Source organism: Drosophila gunungcola (genome assembly GCF_025200985.1).
Source record: "Drosophila gunungcola strain Sukarami chromosome 3L unlocalized genomic scaffold, Dgunungcola_SK_2 000002F, whole genome shotgun sequence".
In the NCBI taxonomy this organism is placed as follows: domain Eukaryota; kingdom Metazoa; phylum Arthropoda; class Insecta; order Diptera; family Drosophilidae; genus Drosophila; species Drosophila gunungcola.
The window spans coordinates 1,937,609-1,959,974 of NW_026453178.1; the positions used below are offsets into that span (position 1 = coordinate 1,937,609).

The window sequence follows — 22,366 nt, forward strand, 5'->3', positions numbered from 1 at the left end:
TTCCAACATAAAAAATAAACTTTCATTAAAACTATTTTAATAACAAGTAACTTAATTTTCTAAGGCGATTGGCAAAGTGTTATGTTTTTAATTTAATAAATATAAAAGAATGTTAAGATCGAAATTATTATATTTAAAAATTACAAATACCTAAATTAAAATTTAGTTTTGATAACTTTTTTAGCATTTCTTTAAATAAAAAAAAACCGAAATGCTTATATAGTACCTACAAATTTATAATATCATCCGCTATCTAGTAAGTCCTACATATTAATACATTAATGTAGATCGTTAAAAATTGATTTTTTCACAAATAGTTTTAATGCTCTTTAATAATTAGTGTACCTTAATAGCTTGAAGAGTAGCTGCTTATTAATTCAGTTTTTTTTAACATGTGTTAACCTCTTTCCCAACTTTTTCCCATTACTGATGTACCTCAATTAATATAGAGTAGCTGCTTATGTGTTCATTCAGAAAGCTTATCTTAAGGTTGTCGCAGACTTGTTTTTTTTTCTTTTGGCTAGTCTTATAGTAAATATCCCAGCGATTGTCGCCGTTCTCGGCGTTTGTCTGCAGCACTTGGCACTGGTAATTGTAATTGTTGCTGCTTCTGCTGGCGATGTTGCTGCTGCAACTTCATTGCAATTTGTGCCTGCAACTCGCTCGCACTCGTACCGTTAGACCAAAAGCAGTTGCAGGTTGTCCCTGTATTTGCTTTTGTATCTATATGTTACTTAAGTAGCATAATTTATGCGAGTCTTACATTTGCCCGCTGCGACCTTGACTACTCGCAGTTTTGGCCCGCAAATTGCTGTTGGTTTTACAGCATCGCATTTATTGTTTTTTTTTTCGGCTCTTCTATTTTCGTTTCTTGGTCAGCGGAAATTCACACTTGGCAATTTAATTGTTGCAGATTTTGTTGTCGTGGAAATTAGTTGCCTACGTTTATGTCTATGTAATATTAGAGTCTGAGAATGCGCCAAATAAAACCCAACTTGTTTTTCAGAGTGTGTGTGAATCGAGATCTAGATATTGCTGGCGCCCTACTCATACTGTTGAAATCGAAACAATAGTTTTAAAAATTCCTAATGATTTTTAAGAAATATATGCAAAATATGTAGGGTTTTAGGGTTTTTATTTATAATAATATTTTATATTTAAAAAAATATATTTTAGTCCATATTCTTTGATTTTACTTTTGTAAAGATTTTCTCTCCCTAATAAAATTTATCTAATTGTGTGCTTAATATTATTTCGATAGGTAAAATGTGAGATAAGATATTAAATTTACATTTTACTTTAAAAAGTGCAACCTATAATTTTTACTATTGTCTAAAAGTTTGTGTTCATAAGATATATAAAATACTTTAGACAGAGTCTTTAATTCACGTAAATCTTTGATATCAGCTGGTCTTGTATGAATAATTATTATTTTTTTATTGCCTCTAAAAGTTGCCATTAATAAAAATAAAGGCCAACTTCAGAGGCACCTTGTCTGTAATCCGTATTCAATTAAAGCCTTCCGATACATCGTACCCGCATTTGCAGCTCATCTTTAGAGCTACTATTTTGACTCGAGCTGCTTGGCTTCGCTTCTGTCTGCCATCGATTGTGATATTTAAGGCTTCCATTTGCGCCCTGTCATCTGGTGGAAAAGTTCACGAACGGCAGCAGATTCAGCTCCATGGCAAACTAGAACACTTGCGCGGAGAGCACGAGCTCATTAGAATGTCGTTTGGTATTTTGACAGGCAACACGGACGGCAAGTGCTGAAATGTCAGCTTGGCAGGGAGTTGGGGTTCTCGTAAATTAATCATGATTTGCATTTAGCCGGGTTAATATTTACACAACAGCTAGTTCGGCCAGACAAAGTCCCTGGTCAGCGACAGCACTCCCCGAAAATGGGGCCCAAAATGAATTCAATTGCTTTGGCTTATCGCGACCAGGAAGCACTGCATCTGGATCTGCAACACAAACGGGTTGCACTATGTTCGTATAGTGTGTTGCAATCCCTGGTGTCCATTGTGCACTCCACCCAAAATGTTCGATTCAGTTCAGTGGGTTAGTGGGAGCCCCAGTTAAAAAATAATCTCCAGCATGGCATCTCGAGTTATTTTCAATGTTAGTGCAATTTAATTGTGAACCAAACCAAGTCAGGCATCCGCTGACGCAGCACTTCCAATTCTGTGCCGAGAATGCCGCCGCACGATTGATGGACATATCTGACCTTAGCCAATGGCCAATTGGTCACCGGACATCGGCCACCTGTTTCTCTGGGCTCGTTAAGTATCCGCCAGAGTGGCACCTCAAGCTGCGAGCTGCGAACTGCGAACTGCTGTGTTAGTCGAACGTAATTACTCGGGGGGCCAAGCAAACGAATTTTATATGCAGTTGCCGCCGCTCTACTTGCCGCAGCTGCAGCACATTTTTCATTTGCGTAATATGCTCCTTCTAGCCAGAGTATCCGAATTTACCCGACTTTCTGAGTGTCCAGCGCTCTGACACCTGAGTGAACTGTGCCAACAGGACAGGTCGTAGTCGCACTCGTAGTCGAAGTCAGATCGTTTGTGGCCGGGAGTGTTTGGCAACTACATCGCCAATCCGACAGATCGGGCTTGGCCAACAAAGCTCTGATTTCCAGCCCGCAAAACTATTCAATTTCACGTAACATAATGGTCAACTAATTTTGAGTCTTGAGTGGGTTGCTGGGCTTAGAGCGGAATGCTTTTGTACTTAAACTTTATGGACAACTTAATGGCCTTAGTTTTGAATTACATTAGTAGGCGGCAGACTAGTTGGTTAAAAAACACACCATGGCAGACTTTTTATTCTCGACAACTGACATTTTTATTATATTTAAATACATATTCTATTTGGATGAATGTCTTGAAATTGTATAAAAATTGAGTCATGTTCTTGCAAATAATTTAAGCTTAAGGTTACTTATAATATCAGTAAATCGGAATCACTAAATCTACTTTTCGTTCACTAAACTTGGATAAGAGCAGTTCTTTCTCGAATTAATCATTATTTTTGTCACTGTAAATAATGGTTTTGATTTAATTAAAGTACGGGAAAATAATTTAAATATTTAATTTTATTTTCCTTAGCTTTCACTTCGTTTGAGGCAATTTTCCAATTGACTTCCAATAACTACTTCCTGACTTATGAGTTTCATACGTTATTTACATCATGTCAAATGGTGTTCAAACTCTTCCGTCTGATCTATACCGACCTTCCAGCCAATTACCTGTATAAAAATAACAATAACACAATGCAAATTAGATATTTATAATAAAAGACTCGGAAACACTGAGAAGATAGAGGTAATTATGGAAAGAACATGCCAGAAAAGTAATGACGTTTAAAAGACTGTCAACAAGTGTTGCTTTACCGCCGAGTAATTGATCTTTAAGCGCGGCTTAATTGTTGTTCATTACGCTTAGACTGAGATCAGCTCGAATGTCTCTAATTAAAAGCGAAATTGAGTTTGGTGCTAAACGTGTGCGATAAGGGGCGATCGAAACCGAGTTTGCCCGGGGAACTGGTTCCCTGCATGATAATTGCCAGGCAATTTCTTAATGTGGTTAGTGCTCTTGTTGCTCTTGTGATCAGTGTTATGCAATGCACTGGCAGAAACAGTAAAAGAAACAGAAAAAAACGGCAGAACTGTCACTTGCCTGCTGGCCATAAGGCGTACATTACCCCCAGAGCAAGATCCCATGAAAGATATAGTATGGACCGCAGATGTTGGCGCACAGCATGTTGGCAACAAAACACAGCCCGGATATTGCTATGAATTTACCAGAAATAGACTCAAATCTATTAAAAGTCACTCAAGAATTTCGGCTAACAATGAGGTGGAGCGGGAGGGAGTTATGTCGCCAGATCGAAACATTCATTAATCATGCTAAAAATTGCTGACAAATCACCATAACGGCGGCAAATACAACACAAGTTGAACACTATTGAAAGTACAGTTGTGTTTGTTGTTTATGGACAGTGGCGGATGGCGAATACCTTTTTGTTGGGAGTTTGCTAAATTTTTTTGGGGATAAGTACTTAAGTAAACAAATGTTCTTTTATACATTTTGGCCTACCAAAAACCCCTTCTGTAATCCACCACTGTCCATTTGCGTATGTGTGATCTGTGCGCCTGCGCAATCGCAGTCGATGTTTGCTTATTACACAAAAGCGGAACTCCAGACCAGTCCCGAGTGCGGTTCTATGTGGGATGTGGACGCAGATGTGGATGTGGATGTGGATGTGGCTACGAATGAGGTTGGGTCTGTGCTGCCTTCTGGTGCTTTATCGCTGGCCCGTCTAGCTGGCCATTGTTATGCCAGACAATTGCAAGCCGAGATTAGCATAACCTGAAAAAAAACGAACAGATGAAAAGGGGTGGAGAAAGGCAGGGAGTGCTGGAATTGCCCTGGGGAATAAAAGATACAGTAAAGGAAAATAAACATTTTGGGATCGCCTGGCTATGTATTACTATTTTTTTTATTAATGAAATATCTTTTATCAGCCTTTATGTATTTTATGTTTATATCTGAGAAAAAAAATGGAATATGAAAATGGGGTTCAGATTTGACTTTAAAGATGTGTGTAATTTACAATATTATTCAACATTATACATATATGTGTACCTTACAATATATCCTACTTTGGGTTTCTTTTGTTTAAAATAAATTTACATTTTTAAATTTATAATTTTTAACTTTTTTTTAATTTTAAAAAGTTTTGTTAAATAAAAACTTATATATTTTTGATTACTTTATAGTCTTTAGCAGCTTTAACTTCAAGACCTATAACTAAATTTCTGAGTTCCAAGAATTTGAGTGAATGAAAAAATATCTGTTTTTCGACCACTTTGTAAGGTCTAAAATAATTCTTGCAAAAGTCAACAAATGAAACCAAAAATTAATGGTGGCACAGACATTTTAAATTTTTCACACATCAAAATGTAATTTAATGTATCATATAAAAGAACTTTGATAAGTAGTTTCTTTACTTGAAACATTAATATACACAAAATTTAGGTACCAAGAAAACACATGAAATGCACACTCGTTACTTTCGCTTTTACATATCAAACTAGTTCTGGACTTCAAATTAATTCCTCAGATATATAATTTTTAAGAGTATGTATTTCTTCCAATTGTTTTGTCTTACCCAGAATTTGCTATACAAAAAGCGAAAAGAAGTAAACAGAAAAACCATTGCGAAGCTTGCTAAAAATATGAAGAAATTCATTTTCATTTCGTTTCGCGTTCGTGGGCCGACGTGATGGGCAAACAAATTGCCCAGTGAGTTTGCGCACATTCCTGCCCCTACCAACCCGCCCAAGTTGGCCTTCTCCCGCAGACGCAACAACCGGAGACACAAGTCCCCTGTCCCAAACCCCCCTCCTCCTCCTCCTCTGCAGATTAGAGCCAGTTATGTTTTGGCCATGACAGATACACGCAAGTGCGTTTACATTGAACTTGGGCTATTTTGGGCGGGCTGTAGTTGGTGTTGCTGGTGTGTGCTTGATGTTGCTGTTGTGTGCCTGATGTTGCTGCTGTGCGTGTGGCAGCCTCGGGAAATTTTCACGGTCAACTGCGAAGAGGAAAATGACAAGTGTGAAGCACATTTTCTGCGATGCCCGTCTTGGCCTGAAGTGATGCAAGTGGCTGCTGCTGGCCAACTGCCCGAGTGGGCCAAAAGCCCAATGTCCGCGAGCCAGACACTTTATTTTGACTGGTTTCTGTATCTCTTTTTTTTTTTTTTTGCTTTTTTGCAACCTAATGGGGTACGATGTCTTAGGTGGGCTGTGGCCACTCGGTCAGTTGGCCATTTGGGTAGTTGTTTGGTAGTTGGATGGTGTTGTCAGAGGGGATCTGGCCAAAAGACAAAGCGAATCAGCTGCTGCTGCTGCTGCTGCTGCTGCAGCACATGCAAACTTAGGCAGCTCTGCCGCTCGATTCTCCCCCTGTTTCGTGTGCCATTGCCGTTGGCGTTATTTTTCAGCTTTTCTTAACGATGCTTGAAGGAGGAAAAAAGCAACAAAATTATTATTATTGTATTTTCTGCATTTTAAGATTCGGTTGCACATGGCCTCTGCTCGGATTTTGGCAGTATAAAAGCTGCTGCAAATTTGAGCTAACAGCACAATTCGGCGAGGCGTCAACACAGACCAACAGTTCAGTAGATCAGTAGTTCAATAGCCAGGATCGCAAGGATAAGCAAAATGTACAAGTTGGTAAGTCGCTCTGTTGTTTGATTGCTATAGTTTTGGGACTAAATATATTGTAATCCACAAAAATAGGTGGTGTTTTTCGCTCTGCTCGCCGTGGTGGCTGCCCGTCCGGGTTATTTGGAGTCCGGACCCCTGCTCCATAGCTATGCCGCCCCTGCCATCATCCACGAACCGGCCCTGGCCAAGGTGGGCGCCATCATCAAGACCGTTCCCAGTGCCGTCTCCCACCAGAGCATCAGCCAGGTGCACAGTTCGGCCCACATTGTCCAGCCGATTTTGGCCCCCGTTGTGAAGACCTATGCCGCTCCCATCATCAAGACCTATGCGGCTCCGGCCCTGCACACGACCCTCGTCTCGTCACCCTGGGCCGGAAACGGCTGGTCCGGACATGGCTGGTCCGGACACGGCTGGGCCCCATCCTGGTAAAGTGGGGCCGAATGTCCTGTGCGGCTTTGCGTGGGCTAGTAACTATGGCTTACCCTTACCCCTAAACCCACCCCTGCTTACTCTATTTACCCCGATGTTTTGTTTTTCTTCTTTCGCATTTCGACTGATGTAAATAAATCCATGTTTCATGCTCAACATAATCCTTTGGCGACTATTCAAGAGGCGGTTTATTTAAATTTCCAAGCAACTAACTTTTTGGGGCCCTTAATACTACAATAGAAGTTAAGGTGACTGACAGTAATTTTGTTAAATGGGAATGTCATTAAAAGCTGCAAAAAGGTAATTTTGTGGTACCTCTTTTAACTTCTTTTAAATTGTTCGAAATAAGAATCATTATATTTAAGACTTGCCACTTAAATCAGCAACATTTGTCGTGCTTACCAAGTAAATAGAAAGATCTTAAATGATTGGACGTTTAAGGTATATTGATTTTCGGATAAATTTTTCGATCGTTTCTGTCGCAGCTATATTATGTCGTTAAAAAAAATTAAAATCGACATTCTGAAATAATATACTATAATATACTATTTTACGAGAATATCTGAAAATCAGCGTTATGGTATTTATTTTTTCAACTGTCTGAGTTTGGAGTTGTTTCATTCAATGTGTTGCTAACTTTTGACTGAAATTATAAAATCCTTTGAAAGAGTATTCAAAGTGACAACAAAAATTGAAAAGCGAAACGCAGGGACTGTAATTATTAAAAGTTTTTTTGATAAAATAACTTTTTAAGGCTAATTTTTCGAGTTTAATTTTATTCTGAAAAAATAAAATAATACAGTTATATAAAATAATAAAAATTATTAATTTAATTTTTTTTAGTTTTTTATTTTTTTGGAGACCTGAAAACTTGTTGGCTTTAAGTTTTCAATTTTAAAGTTAGCTATTAACTTTTATTGACTCAAACTTTTGACTCAAAATCATCCCCAAAATTTCCCAGAAAAACGAATATAAATTTTCAATAACAATCACATTTTACTCGCAATTAAACTCGTTTATATACAATAGGAATCGCTTTTTTTTCTAACCATCCAGATCGCACGGATGAGCCCCCAAGAGTCATTCTCTGCCGATTACCAGCTGGAGTTGTAGATGACGGGAGATGCGGCGGCATAGGAAGTGTGCACCACCGGGGCAGCAGCGGCATAGGTGGCATGGACAACAGGAGCAGCGGCATAACTAGTGTGCACAACTGGAGCAGCAGCGGCATAGCTGACCACCGGAGTGGACTTCACCACCGGGGCCACGATGTCCTCCACCACATGCGAATGGCTGTGCACCACCGACTGACTCTGGTGGGAGACGGAAGTGGGAACGCTGTTCACCACTGCACCCACCTTGGCCAGCACGGGCTCCTGGACGATGGTCGTCGCAGCTGGAGCGGCATAGACCAGGGGAGACTCATAAAGATGGCCGGGACGAGCGACAGCTACGGCAAGGAGAGCAGACAACACCACCTGAAGGATGACAAATTAATATATGGTTATACCTTTTAATAACCACACTAAATGATTATCAATTGTCCTCAGTTAACTCACCAATTTGAACATGTTTAAGGATTTTTGTTTCTTGGTCTGTGTTGAGCTGCTGAAGCGAACAAAGTTGACTGATAATTGGACAACCCAAAGTGCTGGCTTATATACTATAAGCTAACAAAATATTGTCCATCGTTGCCACGTCGCAGCTGCAAAGTCAGAAAGAGTGGTTTAATTAAAACATTTACGAGCAGAGCGAAGCGCAGTCAAAACCAAATGAGTTGTATAAATCTGCCCTCGCTGGGACAATAAAGCATGAGACTTGCAATTGGTCACTTTGAGACCTGAAACCCTAGACCCTTGAGTACAAAGCCCGAAACTCACGCACTGCACGTTGACCCTGACTCACGCCCTCAAAGTGCAAGTAATGCAGTCGACGAGGAGCCCCAGTCTCTAATGGCAGTCAAGGGGGCCTAATGGCTGTGATTCGATTCAATTTTACACAGAGAAAATATTGCTGATACTTCAATGATGGGCTTAATGATTTTTCGTTTTACAAATAAGTCAGCACGTATACAACGTTTGCAAACAATAATATAACGACATCTATTATTGACTGTATTAATAACAAATGTTTCTTAGTTTGTGCAAAGATGATTTAATTAAAATGTTTTAACAACTTAAAAAAATATAAAAAATGTATATAAAAATTCTTCTTACATATTTACATCTAAATGTTAATGGAGTTTTAATAGATTCTCCTGTTCAAAGTTGTATATATATAAAGTAATGCTTAAATTATAAGAAAAATTACCTACAATATTTTGCTCTACTTATATATTTTTCTTCTGCTATTTTTCGGTGTACTCGAACATAATGCTTGCTTGTGTCTACTGAGCCGTCCACCGACGCTAATTGTTTATTGATCGTCGGCCAGAATCTGATATGGGTTTAATTTCGGCTGGAAATGTGACGCGCTTTTGTGCGCCGGAAGGTCAAAGCCAAGTGGCTGCTGTATAAAAAGTTAACTGCAACCCGGCAATCAGCAACAGTTCTCACAAGAAACTCAAACCGTCCCAAACAGTCAATACAGACCTAAACTAGCCCAAAATGTTCAAGTTGGTGGTATTGTCTGCTCTGCTCGCCGTAGCCGTTGCCCGTCCCGGTCACCTGTTGGAGTCCTCCCCGCTGGTCTATGCCGCCCCAGCAGCGACGACCGTCGTCCAGGAGCCCGTGCTGGCCAAGGTGGGTGCAGTGGTGAACAGCGTTCCCACTTCCGTCTCCCACCAGAGCCAGTCGGTGGTGCACAGCCATTCGCATGTGGTGGAGGACATCGTGGCCCCGGTGGTGAAGTCCACTCCGGTGGTCAGCTATGCCGCTGCTGCTCCAGTTGTCCACACTAGCTATGCCGCCGCTGCTCCCGTTGTCCACACCTCCTATGCCGCTGCTCCAGTTGTCCATGCCACCTATGCCGCCGCTGCTCCCGTTCTGGCCACATCCTACGCCCAAGTGGCCGCCTCCTCGCCGCTGACCTACACCGCCACTGGTGTGTGGTAAAGCGCTGCCAACTGCTCCCAGGTGACCAGGATGCGAGGGCATCGCCGGACGGTTTTGTGATACGAATTTTAAATAAATAAATGTTTTGCTTCGAAATTTTTTATGGTGTTTTGTTCTCTATTTCGGTCATTCATTTTCCAGTAGCTGAAGGAGCAAGTAAAAACTAAGTGTTTGTAAAAAAAACTAAAAGGCCTTTAAGCAAATACTACATAAAAAATAGAGTAAACTCAATTTTATCCTGGAAAAATACTTGATAGAGTATTTTACAGAATAAACAATCTATAACATTTGATTCTGGAAACAAAATATAGATTTTGGATCGTCTCTAACAACTAATGAATGGTTTCTTTAAATTAAGGTATGCTTTTTCAAATCTAAACATTTTCCATGTCAGTTAGCTTAACTTTTGACATTCCTGGCTGACGACTGGGTCTTAACTTGTTTTCTATTCAAAAAGTGTCCTAGTTCATTGCCCTCTGGCACGTACACCTACTTCCTGCTGCACCTGTTTCTTGAATAAACATTGTACACATGTGGGTGAAAATTAGTAGGGTGACAGCAATGCCATCCCGCTGGCTGGGAAATCAGAGGCATTTCCGGTCAGTGAACTCGGCTTTGCACTAGCCATTTTGTTTATCAAGATGTCAGGGCAAGGCCAAAGTGTCATTGCACCTAAGTAAATTGTCATGGCTGTATAGACTTCAACAATTTATTTATTTTTAGGCACTTCCTTTCCTTGAATGTATTTTTTACACATTTTTTAGCTTTCCGATTCTTTGGAACGGAACCTTGATATAAGGGGTATATCGATATTGGCCTTGTCAGCCAAATTCGCCAAGGGGCCGAACACCACACTCAGAGCTCCACCCAATCCGTAATCCACAGCGGTTAAGTTTAAGTCCCGTCTAAATATCTCGTGACGATCGCAAACATATCCGCTTGTGCAGTGAAAGGACAGGAAAAGGTAGAAAAACATCTGCACGGCAATTAGAAAGGTTGTAAAGAATTTCCGCTCTTCTTCTTACCGCGTTCAACAGGAAATCCATTTGTATGGCTAGTTATAACGACTCAATTGCAATGACTAGTGCATTTTTGCAGCTCACCGCTTTTATAGAAAAATTTCTTCATTTCTAGGGACTTGATGACACTCTTGATGCACAGGTGCCCTTATAAGTAATTAAAGTGAAACTTAAACAGAGACATTATTTCTGGGAAAAAAAACTATACTTCAGTCGGAATGTTTTCATGTTTATTTTTTCAACAGTAACTAAACAATACCCTGTTAAATCCGTGAAAACATTTCAGTTTATCGAACACATGGTTTTTAAGTTCACTAATTGGTATAAAATTATCATAGATTAAGAATTATTATGATTATAAAAATACAATTTAAAATACTTCGGCTAAAAGAAATCAAAATGATTTAAATGATTTTATAAAGTTACTTAATTATCTTACATTAAATTGATCCGTTTTAATAACTAATTTTCTTTATTGATTTTTTCTTTTTTTATTAGATCCAACCCATTTTAAAGCTACATCCATTTTGGCCCGAGTGTTGTATGCAGTTTTTTAGGTGTCATATCCTTTATAGTGAGTATCCATGCGGCAAAGTTTGTTTTCGAAGCACTCTGCTTACTTAGTGATATCGAAATGCAAAGGCGATTCCGTGAATCGAGGAAAGAGTTTCTGGGAACGAAAGTGTGATTCTGTCATCGGATAACTGGCCTTGACTTGAGTCGGAAGCGGGCTTAGATTGGCTCGCAATTAGAAGTAATCTCGCACCCTTTATTCTCTGCTCCCCACCAGAATTCGATCTCCGGGCGAGTACGTGCGACTAATGAGACCGGGTTGTGAAATGAAATCAAGAGTGTGGGTATGGCAACAAGTGCGAGGCCGAAAATAACTGAAGTAATGAGTGTTGATGGTGGGAGCGAAAAAGAGAAGGAGATGGCGAGCCAAACAGAAATTGGCCACGAATAATAATCTGGTTTGTGGCCAATACGCGGGACAGAATCCGTTCGGGCACGTTCGACTTATGGCTTTTGTATCCGCCTCAATGGACAAAAGCCGGCAAAGTGCGTGAGTGTGTGTGGTGTGTGTGCGAAAGTGAAGTTCAAGTATAAAAGACGTTGACAGTCCCTCAACTCAACACACTCGAAGTTTGTCTCCCTTTCCAGCGACACAGTCGAAGAAGTTAACACTCAACCAAAATGTTCAAATTGGTAAGGATTGAAGAACAAAGTCTTACCCTGATTGGATTGCTTATTGTTATTATTATCTTCTCCAGTTCGTTCTCGCTGCTCTTTTGGCCGTGGCTGCCGCCAAGCCTGGACACCTGGCTGCTGCTCCTCTGGTCTACAGTGCTCCTGCCACCACCGCCGTCATCCAGGAACCCGTGCTGGCCAAGGTTGGAGCCGTGGTGAAGAGCGTGCCCACGGCCGTCTCCCACCAGAGTCTGACCCAGGTGCACAGCACCCCGGTGGTCGAGGATGTGGTCGCCCCAGTGGTCAGGACCACCGCTGTGCACCACTCCGCTACCTGTGGTGGCTGCCGCCCCCATTGTGAAGACTGTGGCCCCCGTCGCCTACACCGCCCCTCTGGCCTACTCCGCACCGGTGGCCTACTCCTCGTACTCCGCCCCTCTCAGCTACTCCGCCCCCCTGAGCTATTCCGCCCCCGTGGCCTACTCCGCGCCCCTGACCTACGCCGCCCCCGCCCCCCTGCTGCACCACGCCCCTCTCGCCTATGCCGCCAACTCCTGGTAAGGCGTTGAGAACAAAAGATTTTGAACTGTGCCTTGTTTACTAGTTAGCAAAAACCGAAAACGAACAATAAATTAAATGTGAATATCAAACAAATATTGTGTTTCTTTTAAATCGAAGCGAGCCTTACCAAAATATAATTCTATGGCTTTTAGTGTTTAGATTAATATCATATTTAATACCTATAAGTTCAACAATGACAAATATATAAAACCATTAATGTGTTTTCTTAAAATTAAAACTAATTTACACAATATATAGTTTTTTTGCTATTCATATGAATTTAAATATCATATAAAATAAATATGAAAATATCTACAAGATAGATAAAGACAAATATTTAAATGCAAGTAACAAACAAATACTGTGATAAATATATTTGTGTGGCTATTAATGTTCTTGATTCATAATCATAATTGAAATAAAAATATAAATAGTTACAAAAATAAATTACATATTACTAAATCTTTTAACTTAACATAATTTGGCATCTCTAATTTTGAATATAAAATAATATTAGATACTCACTGAGCTTAGATGGTGATGACATTGTCCAAACCAATTTAATAAAGTAAACTAAGCCATCCCTTTTGACCTCTGAACATGATCTATTAATGTTATTACACGATAAACAGTTGTGTTTCACTTTTATTTATTGCAATTTCGGTGAAAATTAAGTTGTTAAAAATTTAGCATTGGTGCAGCATGAGATTTATTGAGGGGGATATTCCTTTTTTTTACTCCTCTACTTCAGGTAAATGCTGGGATAGCTAGCTCCTCCCCAGACTTCTGGCTCGTACCAACCCGCACTGCTGCCGGCGTAGCTCAGTGGGGCGTAGGAGATCGAAGTGGCAGGAGCATAGGCGGTCTTCAGGAGCGGAGTGTGATCCACAATGGGGCGCCAGTAGGGGCGCTTCTCGTGCACCACCGTGGAGCTCTGGTGCGAAACGGCGGCGGGCAGGGCGTAACTCTCATAGCCCACCACACTGGGAGCATATTCCACGTGCTCGTAGCTGGGCAAATAGCTGGGACGAGCCTGGATCAGGGCAGCCATCAGTCCGCACAAAACAAACACCTTAAGAAGAAACAGTTTAATATAGCTACTCCTTTTTACTATGATATCGGGGCAACTCACAATTTTGAACATCTTCGCTGGCTGAACTCTGAACAACAATGTTTGGCAGTTGAAGAAGTCACCCGCATTTTATACGGCCCCGACCAAGGGAATTGGCTTCTTTACGTTAGAATTGGCACAAACAATCGAGCCATCATCTTAAAATTTTGTCTGTTTTTTTGTTTTGCTGCTCTGTTTTCTGCGTTTTTCCTCAACCATATTCCCAGGCCCAGATGGCTCATTAGTGACCCATTTGGGCGTAACTGAGCGAACGGCTTGGACCAAGGCGAGGCTGAAAGCGAAGTGGGCAAATAAACAAGCCACCCTCAAATGATACCTGCTGTAGCACCCACACCCCCACCCAATCCACTTTGGGTTCCTGCCTCATTTCTTCTACTTGACTGGGCCAGATGTGGGACAGCATTCCAGCCATTAGCATAACTAACAGGCAAAACTCTTTTCAGCCTTCTGCTCCCAGCCTGACTTGACTGAATTTTCCCGACTATTTTTGGGTGCCACCAACGCAAATCGCACACCAAACACCATATGTCGCATATGGCCCGTTTTGCTTACTTTGATTTTAATTAACCATGCTCGCCAAGATTCCCAGCCCATTTGAAGCGACCTTGGCTCTAATTTAATTAAGAAGAAAAACCGAAGCAAGAAAAAAAAAAACCCACAACGAGCTTGTTCAGAAGCGAGAGATATAACAAGACGCTGACAGGCCCCGAAACGATTTAATCATTGGCCATGTTGCTCTGATTGTTGGAATGGCTACTGCAGAATGCCATTGTTACTGGAGTCGGTCCACTTTGGCTTCTATGCCCCCAGTCTTTCTACTATTTGGTCTGGCCAGCTTGAAAGTGTAAATCACTGCACTGTTTAGCAGTAGTTGGCAAAAGTCTTTGACTTGCACTTACCGCCGGGTGTTAAATCTCTAGCGGCACAAGAAATAAAAAGCGTGATAAACAAACAAACAAATAAATAAGTAAGCTAAGTTGTTGTATTCGACCAATTCTATTGGTCATGCTTAAAAAACCTTTGAAAAAATAATTGTCTACTTTTGAGCTGCTTACTATAAACAAAGCTTATATTTTAAGCTTTGATTAGCTTAAATAAGCTTTGCTTTTTGACTTAACCCATGATGGCCAATGAGCGCTTATTTAACCACCTATACGATTAAGTTTTCTAGCCAAAAGTAAACAACTGTGGAATTCATTACAATCAATTAGGCCTGACCAAAGTACTAGTAAATATTTTAATAAATTTATTTAATTACTTCAATTTAGTTTAAGTTGGTAAGGTCTGGCGGTTGAATCCCATAAGGAAATACATATTTCCACGAAGAACATAAGCTCCAGCTAATCCACTTTTCCAACAAAATTCCGAACACAATTCCCGCAGTAATTGGAATATTGACAAATGGACAAGCATTTTTAATAGTCTGGCTAATAGAAGTTGACTGTGTCCACTGGGACTGACTCGAACTCAACTCGAGTCTGCATTTGTATCTGTGTATCTTTGAGTTTGTCAGCATGAAACATGCAACTTAATTAGCTGTGCTAACCAAAATCGAGTCTTAGTCTTTTTGTTGTAATTATTGGTGTAAAGTAGCAACACTCTTAGCTAGCCTTATCTGAACGTTATCGGTGGATACTCGGTTTGGCCTGGCTAAAACAGCATTGAAAATCGCTCATACGCCATGTAATTAGATCTGTAATAGCCACATCCGCCGCCAGGCCTAAACGTTTGGGAAATGCCTGGTTCGGCCAGTTCTTGGACAGCCTTTAGAGTTTTTCTGTCAGCGCGTTTTTCTGTGGGGCGTGTGATCTGCATTGTCTTATTAATTTTAATGACTGAATTATACAAAACCAGACGCACAAGCCACTTTTTGCCGGTTGCAACTTGCCAAACACTAGAGCGCCAACAACTTCCTTGATTACACACAGAATGCGAAGTCAAGTCGAGTTTTGGTTTGGTTTGGTTCGCAAGGCGTTGTTATTCTCAAATCGAATTCGTTTTGGCTTTGTTTTCTTGTAGCTATTTCGTTTTTTTTTTTATGTAATTTACGTACATGAATTTAATGTTTAGCTGCGGCTATCATTAAGTCTAATTGACTTTTTATCGCTTATGGTGTTCTCAGATCATTTTTTCTATTGTCTGTGAGAAATCCAAAGCAGAGCGAACTTGATCATGGCTAGCAGTTCATAGAGCGCGACCTAGGGATGGCAAAAATGGCTTTTTGTTAAGATTGGTTACTAGTTATTTAAAACATTAAGTTTGGGACGAAAGTCCTTTCCATACAATCCCTGATCGGACGCCATCTCAATCGAAGCTTATGCTCGTGATTGATTGTTTTGCCACCTCTAATTTAGATATAGATACTGCCCTCACAGGTGTGCAATCATGCTTGGATCGCGCCCAGTAATTCGATTTCAGCACAAGTTCAGGGTGAGTAAGCAGACAAGTCACCGAATTGCTCTAGAACAATCTTAAATCAGTCAGCAATCGGCGGCAGCAAAAAGTGAAAGTCAAATTAGCTGCATTAGAACCTATTGGAATCGTAAAACAATAGATATATAAAAACATAAAGAAAACGGTAATGCACAGTGCGCACCCAAACGAGGAGTAAATTCAATTAAAAAGCACTAATCGAGTAACGAATTATTTGGACAGCCCCTCGCATAAATCTCCGCAACTGGGAGTCAAACGATTTGCATACAATTTGGCGACACACAACTTTAATTTACGAGCGCCAAAAGGGGCGTGAGTTTGTTCAGCATGTATATTTTATTGTTGCAAATCAAATTCGAGACACACTGAGCTCCGATTTAACTACTTAATTATGAAGCAGATTTCGGTCGATTTGCATTGGCGGCCAGAGAACGAACACTCAGTGAAGCTGTCAAATGATCTGTGACCAAAATAGTTTTAACATGCTGCAGGTTGATCAAAACAACAAGTATGCTACAAAAACAAATGCCTTACGTGCCATGAGCCACATTGCGCAATGTCCCCTGTACAAAAAGAACTTCAAAGCAAAACGAAACCAACTTTGCAAATGATAATTGTTGGCCCAACCTCGAGGCAGAGCTGAAGGTAAAACAGCTCTGGCATAATACAGTAGCCAAAGGAAGGGAGGAGAAAAGGGGTGGCATGGGGTTAATCCACCTTAGCTCACTTTAATTCCATTAATGAAAACCCAGCTCTCTGTCGGCGAGTGTGTTTCTAGAGCTTTTCACAGCGGTGCCCGCCTGACATTTGCTTTATGGAAGGTGGAAAAACAAAGCGTTGATTGGTACCCTAGGAGCATAATCACGGAATGATATTTCAGACTCATTAAAAAATAATTTTCAATAAAACTCAGGACCAATTCGTTTTGGCAGACTGGCATTACAAAATAGAATGTACCTCTATTTTGGCAAATAATTTATATGCTTAATTTTTAAGACTATTTATGTTAAATACTTTATTAGAACATTTAGATATATTTCAAATAGTTACTTTACAATTGCTACAAATGATCATGTGAATTTTGTTTGTTAACTAATTTGCTACCTAATTATAAGTAAACACTGATGGTGTTAAAAAACACCTTGTAGTTCAACCTAATGTCCTACTTTAAAATTTGATCTTATTTCTGAAAGGTTTCCAGGGTAATTTCCATACACAAATTAGATTTTTTGCCGGCCATTGTTACAGTTTCGCACTCTGCAGTTGTCGCTATTTCTCTTGGTATTAATCATTATAAAACGAGTAATTGTCGGTGTTTTCGCTGTACACATTGTAATGTGCACGACATTGTGACAAAGGCTGGGGTAAGCACGACCTTGACCGAGTGGCGTCCACCATGTGGTATACTTAATACTTAATTGGCCACACTCGAGTCACACAGTCAACGATCCGCAGATGGGAGTCACCAGCAGGCTTTGTGGGGTATATAGTATGCAAATTACCCTTCACATCCACATCCACATCCACATCCACCCAACCGACAATTATGCAAAACTATAACAAATTAAATAATAACTTTTTGCGGTCACATGCTGGCTTGCTGGCTGGCCTAATCAAATGCAAGTAAGCCGAACTAATCACCTATGCTCTGGTTGCGAATTCCAGACCTCCAGACTTGTGAAATTTCCTTTAGCCAGAATTCGCCAGACAAATTTTTCAGGTCCGACTATTGCCCAGGAAAAATCACATAAATCACAGAAAGGAAAAAATATTGAGCGGAGCCCCGAGTAGTTGGACTGCAAAAATTGACGGCTTTTAATTTCGACTTTTGAATGATTTGTTGGCAATCAAAGTATTTTGGGCGTCGCTTGGCAAACGAAATGCGAATCCAATCAGAGTCGAATGCATGGATGTTGCCCAATGCAATTGGGAGGCCATTAAAATGCAATTACAGGCCACTGGAGCTAGGTGGTCAGCTGCAATCGGAACCAGCATCAAACCAGCCAAAAAAAAAAACCCAAGTCCAACCATAGAGTGGGTGGCTGTTTCGGTTTGGTTTCTGTGGCTGCGGATCGATCGATAGCCACGCAATTTGGCATCCTGTTTGGTGTCAATCAAGCCGCCTTCAATCTAGATTTATGCGACAATTTGGTTAGCATTTGCATAACGCCGCGGGTCCAACTCACGAGGTGTTGGCTTTGGTGAAGGGTTTGGTTTAGTTTGAGATTTGAGATTTGACTTGCTCTAGGCCCCGTTGATATGCAGATTGTCCGTTCGGATCCAATCAACAAACGATGCCCAGGGTCAAAGCCGAAGAATTGTCGCCATCGTAATTGTTTATTGATTTATGAGTCATAAACTTTAAGCCGCGCTTTGTTAGCCCTCTGAGAATATTTAAAGTTGATACAAACCACCGATTCAAGGCCCGAAACATACGTTTTGCAATTCTTTTCACGCCTCGTGTTCTGGCCGATCTTGTGATATGATTTCAAAAGCTGACTAGGAATTAAGCATGGCTATTAGGAAATCTGGCAGGCCATTCGAAATGCTGGTAAATATGATTTACCTCTGTTTCCAATTGATTCTGTGGCCGGAGTCCACCCAAGTTACGCATACGCCATGTGCGCGATAACAAATCAGTTAAAAATTAATGCATGCAAAATATGGGCGAACCAGCTGCCGTCCATTGGCCACCGACTGACCAACTGCACCAATCTCCATCTCCACTTTATGTTTGTCAGTTATTAAAGTGAGTAATTTTTCATGGACCGCTTGCATTTATTTGCTGCGTGGAGAGGCAGCTCCGATTGATCATTTGCATGTGAGCAACAACATTTTCCACACCTACGGATCGCCATATCTGTAATGAGCTGTCATTCAGTCAGTCAGCTGGCCGAGCTGATTGATAATCAAGTGCGTGTGTGCTTTTAGAAAGGATTTAGAGATCAGTAATCGGAAAACCGATATGCTAAATAGGCTTAAAGGCTTTTCCTGAAGATAAATTGTGTATCGCATAAAGCTAAATAATCTGACAGAGATATAATGCGTAAATAAAATAATACATGTTGTATTATTATTAGGAATACAAAATTACAATTACATTACAAGAAAGTGTATTGTGCTTTCGAAAAACATTTGGAGTCATAAGGACTTTTATAAAGCAAATGAACTTCACATAAAGTTTAAAAGTAGCTTTCATTTCCATAAAATGTAGAACATTAACATATATTTTAATAGGAATTTAATTAGTTTTTATAAGTTTTTATATCAAAGGAAACCTAACTTAATAGCCAATTTAAAGCACAATAACCAGATTTAGCAGTAGAATTTTCTCAGCTTGAAACCGCTAGAAAACAATTGTTCATTTCCACGCCAAAATGAATGGAAATATAAAAATTTCCGTTACAAAAAAAAGCCACCCCATGGAAGCCAACAATAGCTGACAAAAATGCAAAAAAATAAAAAATTGTACACAAATTGAATTAAATGCCCGTCGAGGAGGTTTTCCATGAAAAGCTGGGATTCGGTGGCTCAAAAGTTGGCGGTGGGTCTGAGCCAAAGTCACCGCGTGACTGATCTCTTTCGCGATCTGCTGGTCGTCGGCAAATGCACAAAGCTTCGGGCGTGTTTGAGTTTGTGTTTGTGTTTGCTCTCCCGCTCCGTCGCTCTTTGGGCCAAGATTTGTCAGAATATTTCTCATGTTGCGGGTATAAATAACAGGCAACTTGAGACGTCCAAGCATAGCACACTCAGCTCTTCAGTCAAGAAGTCAAAGCCAGCCAAGACCAGCAAAATGTTCAAACTGGTAAGTGGAGGATTAAAAAGGATAACTGTGTGAATGGATATAGCAATTAAGTTTTCTACTGCAGATTGCCCTCATCTCTGCCCTGTGCGCCGTGGCCAATGCCGGAGTGATTTCGCCCTATAGCCATGGCTATGGACTAGGATACGGCGCCGCTCTGGCTCCGGCCTATGCCGCTCCGGCCGTGATCGCCCACGCTCCGATCATCAAGAGCTACGCCACGCCCATTGTGGCCCATCACCCGGTGGCCACTTCGTACGCCAACACCTACAAGGTGGCCACCAAGGCCTACCCCGTGGTCCATGCTGCTCCCCTGGTCCACGCTGCTCCTCTGGTCCATGCCGTTCCCGCCATCCACTCCACCTCCACCTACCACGGCGGCTATGGCGGTGCCTATGGCGGCTATGGTGGCTACGGACTGGGATACTCTGGCTACGGACACGGAGGATACCTGCACTAGGGATCTAATACCAGTACCAATACGTACATACCAGCCCCCATGTTGACGACCCCCGAAATTGAGATATTTTAGCGGTTAATTCGCATTTTGCTGCCGTCAAAGTGTTGAATTTGCATTTCGTAGTCAGAGGCAGAAAAATACCGGGTCTATTCCCCAAATTGTGTACAAAAACCCTCGGAAATCCCAGAAACCCACTTGGAGACAGAGACACTTAGAGAAATAAGGACAACTAACGGGAGGCGGCGAGAGCGAAGGCGAGAGATTAAAGGAAGGATCAAGTTTTGTTAGCATGGCGCCACTCAATGCACCACTCGTGGCTTCAACACTTTCTGTAAATAAACGATAAATGACTCTAAAACGAATGTAATTACTCTCTTTTACTAATGGCATCAGGGGTTTCAAAAAAGGAAATATATACTGTTGTAATGGGTACACTTTGGATAACATAAATTTAGTCAGCTTTGTTATTTAAGTTTGTAAATTATAGGTTTTTCTTCTGTGCTCTAGATAATTCAGAAAAGCCGAATGGTTTTAGAATGGGGTTTTCAAGTATAGGACACAGTTTAAGTGTATTTTGATTTTATTTTGGCATTTATATGAATATATTTATGCATATAGCATATTGACTTGAATTTCTATAAAATAAATTTGAATGTCAATTGGTAGATAGCCTTTTAATTTTTCAAGTTAAATATATAAATGCATATGTATAATAAAATGCCTAAAAAGACAAAGCCATTTAAAGAAGCATTAAGATAATGCTAGTTGATACTGATTGATTTAATATTCTTCCAATAATGTAGTGTAGTCCAATGTGAACTGCAAGATCTTATAGTATTTATAAGGATTCCAGATTAAATTGCTGGTCGTGGCATCACGAGTATGTCACACCCAACTGCTTGATTGATTTTCCGTCACCCAACTATTAAATCACCAGAGGTATCCCCCCCCCCCCCACCCCCCAAAAAAAAAGTTTCCTTTCAGTATTCAATTGCACTTCAAATTAATTTAACTTGAGCAACTCGCTCGATTCATATCCACTACCGACGTGTGTTTTGAAATTTTGGAGGAAAAAACAAAATACCGAAAAAATTGTTTTATTGCAACGCCTTGCCCAGCCCACCTGCCCCCCTCCCCCTTGGCAATTATCAATGCGCAGAGACGAAAGACTCAAGCGACAAACGCGGGCGCCTTTTCAACAGGTTGACCAGTGAAAAGTGCGTTGAAATATATTTTTATTAATGCCTGGCCAACTGTCGCAGGTAAATGCTTTTTGCTTAGTTTCGTAAGTGAAAAATTGGAGCACATCAAGAGCTGCTGAGTGTTCACCACTAAGCCACTTTATTACCTTTTTAGACGGCCAGCTGATCCCTGGCCTGAAAAAACAACTATAATTCATGCGAAAATTGAAAAGTCTTGTATTAATATTTGCCTGGCGGCGAATTGGAAATCGATTTACGATTTTATTTAATAAATATTATTACGCTGAGTGAAAATGTTGCGCTGAAAGGGTGGGGTTGCTAAATTTAATTCATAACGCCCATAACAATAAGCCATTGTTGGCGGCTCTTCGACCTTGACAACCATTGTGCCCAGCTATAAGTTTAATTTGTCTCAGTTCAGTTCGGCATAAATTATGTCCCCTGCTCATAAAGCATATCGTAGTTATGGACTTGTGAAGACAGCAATACCGTTAGCTAGTCAAGCGCAAATTTGGCAACAACCTTCAGAGATATATGTAGTATGCAGACAAAGGTGGGCTCAACTTCTGCTTCCTACATCTCTCAGGCCATTGAATATTCATTCGAGCCCATCAGGCTGACACTAGTGTATGCATTTTGCGGCAGGTGCTCTCATGGCACAGTTGCAGCTCTCAGCTGATTCCCACAACCTCGCAAATGCAACACACCTGCTGTTGTTTATCCACCGCACTTCAGATTGAGTGGAAATGCGCTACCAAATTGTGGGGTTTCTCTTTGAGTTTTTCCGCTTAGCCCAAGAGTGTGCTAAGCTTAATTTAATTATTCAAGCGGAATTAGCATTTTGTTTTG

General features: G+C 40.7%; 6 protein-coding genes and 1 long non-coding RNA gene across 7 annotated transcripts; 3 read left to right on the forward strand and 4 right to left on the reverse strand.

Moving 5' to 3' along the window:
* Positions 1-3,035: 3,035 nt before the first annotated feature.
* On the reverse strand, positions 3,036-5,676 carry LOC128257071 (uncharacterized). Its single transcript, XR_008267831.1, has 3 exons — positions 5,176-5,676; positions 4,189-4,373; positions 3,036-3,250 (listed from the first exon to the last, which is right to left on the reverse strand). It is a non-coding gene; the product is annotated as an uncharacterized LOC128257071 (long non-coding RNA).
* A 421-nt stretch (positions 5,677-6,097) lies between these two features.
* On the forward strand, positions 6,098-6,828 carry LOC128257051 (neuropeptide-like 3). Its single transcript, XM_052987852.1, has 2 exons — positions 6,098-6,244; positions 6,311-6,828. Exons 1-2 carry the CDS (start codon positions 6,233-6,235, stop codon positions 6,665-6,667), a joined length of 369 nt encoding a protein of 122 aa, XP_052843812.1. The 5' UTR covers positions 6,098-6,232; the 3' UTR covers positions 6,668-6,828.
* An 815-nt stretch (positions 6,829-7,643) lies between these two features.
* On the reverse strand, positions 7,644-8,330 carry LOC128257048 (larval/pupal cuticle protein H1C-like). Its single transcript, XM_052987850.1, has 2 exons — positions 8,227-8,330; positions 7,644-8,145 (listed from the first exon to the last, which is right to left on the reverse strand). Exons 1-2 carry the CDS (start codon positions 8,236-8,238, stop codon positions 7,762-7,764), a joined length of 396 nt encoding a protein of 131 aa, XP_052843810.1. The 5' UTR covers positions 8,239-8,330; the 3' UTR covers positions 7,644-7,761.
* A 900-nt stretch (positions 8,331-9,230) lies between these two features.
* LOC128257154 (cuticle protein) lies at positions 9,231-12,581 on the forward strand. Its single transcript, XM_052988021.1, is given in 4 exon segments — positions 9,231-9,716; positions 11,930-11,945; positions 12,011-12,246; positions 12,248-12,581. Coding segments are annotated over 4 exon segments (936 nt in total). The 5' UTR covers positions 9,231-9,273; the 3' UTR covers positions 12,489-12,581.
* LOC128257068 (uncharacterized) lies at positions 10,249-10,829 on the reverse strand. Its single transcript, XM_052987871.1, has 2 exons — positions 10,746-10,829; positions 10,249-10,696 (listed from the first exon to the last, which is right to left on the reverse strand). Exons 1-2 carry the CDS (start codon positions 10,764-10,766, stop codon positions 10,481-10,483), a joined length of 237 nt encoding a protein of 78 aa, XP_052843831.1. The 5' UTR covers positions 10,767-10,829; the 3' UTR covers positions 10,249-10,480.
* A 544-nt stretch (positions 12,582-13,125) lies between the features above and the next one.
* On the reverse strand, positions 13,126-13,723 carry LOC128257054 (uncharacterized). Its single transcript, XM_052987856.1, has 2 exons — positions 13,621-13,723; positions 13,126-13,560 (listed from the first exon to the last, which is right to left on the reverse strand). The coding sequence occupies exons 1-2, from the start codon at positions 13,630-13,632 to the stop codon at positions 13,231-13,233; spliced, it is 342 nt and encodes a 113-aa protein (XP_052843816.1). The 5' UTR covers positions 13,633-13,723; the 3' UTR covers positions 13,126-13,230.
* Positions 13,724-19,714: 5,991 nt separating this feature from the next.
* On the forward strand, positions 19,715-20,677 carry LOC128257029 (cuticle protein 10.6). Its single transcript, XM_052987828.1, has 2 exons — positions 19,715-19,858; positions 19,923-20,677. The coding sequence occupies exons 1-2, from the start codon at positions 19,847-19,849 to the stop codon at positions 20,313-20,315; spliced, it is 405 nt and encodes a 134-aa protein (XP_052843788.1). The 5' UTR covers positions 19,715-19,846; the 3' UTR covers positions 20,316-20,677.
* The last annotated feature ends 1,689 nt before the right edge of the window (positions 20,678-22,366 follow it).

Excerpts from the sequence above, each read along its gene's own strand:
- LOC128257068 (XM_052987871.1), bottom strand. The coding sequence starts at position 10,766 with ATGGATTTCCTGTTGAACGCG. Across the intron at positions 10,697-10,745 it reads TGGATTTCCTGTTGAACGCG|ATGTTTTTCTACCTTTTCCT; the intron begins GTAAGAAGAAGA and ends ATTGCCGTGCAG.